This window comes from Seriola lalandi, unplaced genomic scaffold (assembly GCF_002814215.2).
Source record: "Seriola lalandi dorsalis isolate HSWRI2012SDOR001 ecotype SW California unplaced genomic scaffold, Sedor1 jcf7180002054505, whole genome shotgun sequence".
In the NCBI taxonomy this organism is placed as follows: Eukaryota; Metazoa; Chordata; class Actinopteri; order Carangiformes; family Carangidae; genus Seriola; species Seriola lalandi.
The window spans coordinates 27,549-33,729 of record NW_019525058.1 but is presented as its reverse complement, the minus strand read 5'-3'; the positions used below and the strand labels follow the sequence as shown (position 1 = coordinate 33,729).

At 48.0% G+C, this 6,181-nt stretch overlaps 1 protein-coding gene across 1 annotated transcript in view; it reads left to right on the top strand.

Annotated features, from left to right (window-relative positions):
- arid1ab (AT-rich interactive domain 1Ab) overlaps positions 1–6,181 on the top strand; it is a 54,978-nt gene that overhangs the window by 40,874 nt on the left and 7,923 nt on the right. Inside the window, 8 exon segments of the mRNA XM_087175830.1 lie at positions 1,091–1,331; positions 2,641–2,730; positions 3,090–3,260; positions 3,691–3,991; positions 4,573–4,718; positions 4,848–4,945; positions 5,053–5,262; positions 5,383–5,587. Coding sequence (XP_087031956.1) covers positions 1,091–1,331; positions 2,641–2,730; positions 3,090–3,260; positions 3,691–3,991; positions 4,573–4,718; positions 4,848–4,945; positions 5,053–5,262; positions 5,383–5,587 — 1,462 coding nt within the window.

Sequence of the window (6,181 nt, the reverse complement as noted above, 5' to 3'; positions counted from 1 at the left end):
CCTCCTCCTCCTCCTCCTCCTCCTCCTCCTCCTCCCTCCCATTTTTTTTTTCCCTCCTCCGATGTGACTGGCAGATGAGCTTGCATTTCTGAGCGAGCACATGGGCTCCACGTGAGTGGCCAGTGTGTAAACATTCACCTTCCCACAAACATAATCATCGCCGGCTGCCTTCCTGCTTTCCTGCCTGCCTGGCTTGTCTTTGTGTCACAGCCAGCGAGGCTCAATAACAACACCACATGGCACCGGAGCCTGTGCCCAGCACCAATTATTTCAACTGCCTCCCAAGATGACTTGCTTCAAATATTTTTTTTTTTCTTTTTTTCCCCCCACTCTTCTTTCTCTATGCAAGCCGCACAAACAGAGTCTTCCTCGCCAAGATGGATCATTATCAGCATTATGGGAGTGATGTGGAGTATTTTTAAAAAAAGGGAGGCATTGTATCTGGGTGTGTTTTTGCACTGTAACGGGGCGGCAGGCATGTACGAGAGAATAACAGACACACCCCGTTGGAGGCAAAGATTGCTGCAACGCATCGGTGACCATTTGAATTTCCTCCCACTTGATTTGACTTCACTTGACTTTGATACGAGTCTGAAATAAAACGCTCTCACCCTCCTCTTACAAGTGTGTTCAGGAAAAAAAAAAAAAAAGCCTGAATGTGATTCACATTTCTCCAAATGCAGCGACTGTCTTCTCCAGCTTTTTACATTTTTATAGTCTGAGCCAAACTGGGCTTTATTTACATCACCGCGATCACACACACACACACACACACACACACACACACACACACACACACACACACACACACACACACACACACTGATTTGCCTTTGATATCGCATATCGGGTTTTTCCACTTAATTTCCCACTTTCCATCATAACTGCAGCTTCCCCCCAAAGGGTTGCGGAGGATTATTTGTTTGATATTTTATGTCTTATAAACAGTGATTCTTATAAAACTGTCCCCATGAAATTGTCAAATTGCATCACAAACAGTTGAAATGGTGCATAAAATAAAATTAAAAAAAGAAAAAGAGACTTAAACTTGGAAAAAAAAGTTTAACTCATGTCTCTCTTCTCGTTCCAGGATCTGTCGGGCTCCATCGACGACCTGCCCACAGGCACGGAGGGCGCCCTGAGTCCGGGCGTCAGCACTTCGGGGGTGTCCAGCAGTCAGGGCGAGCAGAGCAACCCCGCCCAGTCGCCCTTCTCTCCGCACACTTCGCCCCATCTGCCAGGCATACGCGGACCCTCGCCATCACCCGTGGGTTCCCCCGCCAGCGTCACGCCCTCCCGCACCGGCCCTCTGTCCCCTGCTGCTGTGCCAGGTAAAGCACGAAGTCAAGACACTTTGTTGGAGGTCTTTTATTTAAAGCTCCGTATTTTACACTTTCCCTGTGTTTTATTTGAAGAGTTGATCCATAAGAAGATATATTTGTGGTTTTAAGAACCTAAAACCATCTTGACCTAGTTTTACATCTCCTCTCTCAGGCTTCTCTCTGCAGCTCTAGTAACAACAGGTCAGAGAGCCAATCAGAAGAGAGGAGGCTCTGAGCCTCTCCTCTGATTGGCTGACTGTTTTCTGGGTGATAGAATAAAAATAAAGCAGATATAAGGTAAAAATACTAAGAGAAACCAAATCCTGTAAAGGTTTGGATGGTGGGTCCAGGTGGGCGGGGCTTGGTGACTTTTTTGTTGTGACATCACAAAGTTACAGGAAGTCCTGACGGCTGGTTTTAAGACTCAGTTTCTGAATACAGGCTGTGTGCATTTCTCTGTGGACTGAGGCTTTGATACTTTCACAGTATTAATATAGAAACTAGACCTGATCTATAATCAAAAAGACATGGAAATCTACCTTTATATATAATGTTCAGTCACAAATTATGCTTATGTATTTATTTAATTATTTTTTTAAATGTGTGAAATGCAGTGTAGCCTACTAGAGGGAACAACACTCTTATATTCATGCAAACACAAAATGTTTAACTTTAAATTTTCAATTGTAATAAGATGAAACTTTATGGCATTATTTGGGAATGTGAACTAACAGGACAGAAACTTACTGACACAGGACAAAAAACTAAATATTTACAGGACAAACAACCAAGAGCAAGTAGACTTATACAGTTTGAAATAACTGAAGGCAGTAATTTAGATTCACCTGCCAGAAGGTAAGAAATATACCTGCTAAAAATACCGAACCGGACAAAATAATTTAAATCCATTTTTCATACAAGTGTCACCTTCAGTATGCAGAGAGTTGGATGCTGTGTGAAACATCCAGGACACAAACAGGGAGACAGATTTAGAGTTTTAATTCAGAACTTCGGCTCACTCACAAAATACAGTGGCTCATATTTGTAATTCATGAAGCGACTTGCCAGATGGGAACGTTAAGTTTTCTCCTAACATGACGCTCGTAAACTATCCAGACGGCAGAGAAACACAAGCTACGCTGCCGCCGACAGCTCACAGAGGAGAGCGCGGTGACGGGCAGCTGACAGGACGCTGTGTTGTTGTTTTTTTATTTAATTTGCTTTGTATTGATTGGCGTGTTGTGATGTGATGGACAGGATTTCAGAGCTTCAAAGTATTTTCAACTTCCTGAGTCCCTGTGTTGTTGTCGTCCTGCAGGTAATCAGATGCCTCCCCGGCCGCCCAGCGTCCAGTCGGACAGCATCATGCACTCTTCCATGAACCAGTCAGCCATGGGCCAGGACAGGGGTGAGTGTGGGGGGGACGGAAACCCCTCGCCGTCTGCTCAGTAGTGCAAAAGAAATGTGTGCCACATCCTCAAGCAGCTTTTTTTTTAAGGTGTGATTGTTTGAATTTGTACGCGCTCCTCCCTCCTGTAAACTCTCCCGCAGGCTAAATCTTTAAATAAGAATAGTGTGCTCGCCAGGTCCAGTGAGGGTAAGAGCAGACAGACGCTGTACCGCTGTGTGTCTGAGAGGAAGTAAAGAGCGAGGCTCCTCTCGCAGAGACATATTGTGTTATGTAACATTATGTTTAAGCAGATGCAGGTTTTTTTTTTCTTTATTTTACAAATGCATCTAAAGATATTCTCTCCCAATCCTCTCCAGTGTACATGCGTAACCCTCAGATGCCTCCATACGGGTCCCCTGGACAGCCTGGCTCCGCCTTATCTCCACGCCAGTCTTCGGGAGGCCAGATGCACGCCGGGATGGGACCCTACCCCCAGAACAACTCCATGGGAAACTACGGGCCTCAGGGGGGCCAGTACGGCCCACAAGGTAGAAATAGTAGAGGAGGGGGGGGGGGAGTACAGTATTGTATGAATGAGTTTACAGTTGTCATCCTGTGACCATCACAGTTTCATAGATAGCCTGGATTTAAAAAAAAAAAAAAAAAAAGAGGCTTTGAAGTTTCCTCTCACTTCGTATATTTATGAAATTATATCACTTCACTTTGAAGTCTCAGATGGTTTCCGTGGGCTTTGAAGAAGTTCTGCTATGAGTCATAGTGAGGGCCAGATAAAGCCTGCCTCATCAGGCTGCTTGTCAGAACAGGCAGCGCGGAGGTAAATTTAGAGCCGGACGACCGAAAAACTCTTTATCTTGTCAGAGTAGAAACGAGTAGAAGTTGTTTCACACTTCTCTGTTTCAGACTGAAACACAGCAGAGCACCATGAACTAAATGTCCGTCCATTTGTGACTCTTCCAGGTTACCCCCGGCAACCCGGCTACACAGGGATGCCCAACGCCAACTACCCCAGCGGTCCCGGTATGGGCGGCTCCATGAACCCCATGCCCGGCCAGGCCAGCGGCGCTCCGTACGGGAACATGCCGCCCGGTAGAATAGGCCCCGCGCAGATGGGCGCTCGGCCCTACGGTCCCGGCATGGCCGCCAACATGGCCGGCATGCCTCCTCAGGTGGCGTCCGGGATGTGTCCCCCTCCAGGCATGAACAGGAAGGACGGCGGCCCCACCATGCACCACGGACCCACTAACTCCATACACAACAGGTGGGTGTTACAGCTGCATCGGTCTCAATGAGACGTAAGGGAGCACTTGACGGTCGAGGGTCAGTGTGACTCATCGTGTTAAGACTCTAGAGCCTGGAGAGGTTTTTTTTTGTGCGTGTGCGTGCAGCGGATGCATCTTTGCCCGTGTGACCATGAAAAATGATTGGTTCTTCCCATGTGCAGGCCGCTGCGTTGTGCTTGTGTGTTTTTTGGTGGCTGAGTGTGTGCTGCAGAGTAGATGGCAGCCGACCAAACTTATCTGTGAGAGAGAGAAAAACGGAGAGAATGAGAGAGAGAGCCGGAGATGGTCTCTGAGATCAGTGAATCACATCCTTCCCCAGCGAGAACGCCAGCTCAGCCCACAGAGAGACACCCAGTGCTAGAATCATATAAAGTAAATTGATGTTTCCTACAGAATAATCTGAACCCAGTGAACACAAGACAAGAAGCAGGGATTTGTTACAGCATCAAACAGCGAGGCATGAAAAGGAACGACGGCCTCTTTAATCCTTTTACTTCTTTGTGATAATGATGCAACTTTATCAGGTAGTTGTATCTCAACGAGCGTTCTCTTTCTCCAGGCCACCTGGTTACCCTAACATGTCCCAGGGCATGATGGGAACAGGCTCTCCGTACGGCCCCGGCATGAACAGCATGCACGGTATGATAAACCAGGGAGGGCCGGGGCCGTACCCGATGGGAGCGAACATGGCCAACAACACGCCCGGTGAGTAAAAGCTACGCTGAGGCCGTGAGCAGGTGGTTGTAGCGCCGAGAAGTTTAGTCCATAAAATGGTTTTATAGACTGGTAATCTCTTATTTTTATGCCCTCTCTTTATTACCCCTGAACACCCAGGAATGGCTCCCAGTTCGGAGTTCGCTATGGACAAGATGAACCCTGCCCAGAAGATGAACAACAAAGTGGAAGGGACTCCCAAGCCGGAATCCAAAAAGGTAAAAAGTCCACACGATTAAATTCTTGTCCCTCCATTAGATCTTTTTTTTTTCTTCTCCCCCACCCCCCCACATCTCATGATTTCCCTCCTAAATCTGTTCTGCAGAAGTCGAGCTCTTCCACTATCACCAACGAGAAGATTACTCGTCTGTACGAGCTCGGCCCGGAGCCGGAGAGGAAGATGTGGGTGGACCGGTACCTGGCCTTCGCAGAGGAGAAGGCCATGGGCATGAACAACCTCCCCGCTGTGGGCCGCAAGCCTCTGGATCTCTTCAGACTCTACGTGTCCGTCAAGGAGATTGGCGGCCTCACCCAGGTGCGCCGCGGATTCCGCCCCGAACTCTCCAGATCAGAGCAGGCAGCTTTTGTGGTTCTTAACGCGGCTGTTCTGTGCAGCTTTCTCTAAGCCTCCTCCTTCCTCTTTATCGCCCACCAGGTGAACAAGAACAAGAAGTGGAGGGAGCTGGCCACAAACCTGAACGTAGGCACGTCGAGCAGCGCGGCCAGCTCGCTCAAGAAACAGTACATCCAGTGTTTGTACGCCTTCGAGTGCAAGATCGAGCGAGGCGAGGACCCGCCCCCGGACTTCTTCAACACGGACACCAAAAAGAACCAGCCGAAGATCCAGCCTCCCAGCCCAGGTGAGCGCCGTGAGCATCATCATCAACAGCTTATTTCATCCTTCAAAATAAATTGCGCTCGTATCGAAATGAAATTAAAGCTTATTTCATTTCCTTCCTTTCTCCCCTCGGTGCTCCGTGGTTTCCATGCAGTTCATCACATCCTCCTTGCTCTATTTGCCTCGTATCATCTGCCTATAAACCGGTGTATTTTATGGTAACCTATTAATTGCAGTGTTAACAGCCGATCATAGACCGTCGTTTGTCATCTCCTGTATGGGGCTGCCATCCTCCATAAATCGCTGCTGTTTTGGCGTATATTGGAGGAGTTGTAAATGAGGGCAGTGTGGCTGTAAGTCACAGACGCACACTGCGTCCTCTGGACAGTTCCACAATCAAGTCTCCTGGGGAGGGGCGGGGGGGGATTACTCCCTGGCATTTGCACAGAACATGACGAAAGATTTGTCCTTTCAGACTTTTTTTTTTTTTTTTGTGCGAACAGCGGCGCAGCCGGCATGCCAAAATCTTTCTATGAACTCTGAATGTTGGGTAAAAGTCAAGTCAGTGTGTAAACTGGCAGTCAGTCATACCAGAGGTTTTTTGGGGGAAGTGGGA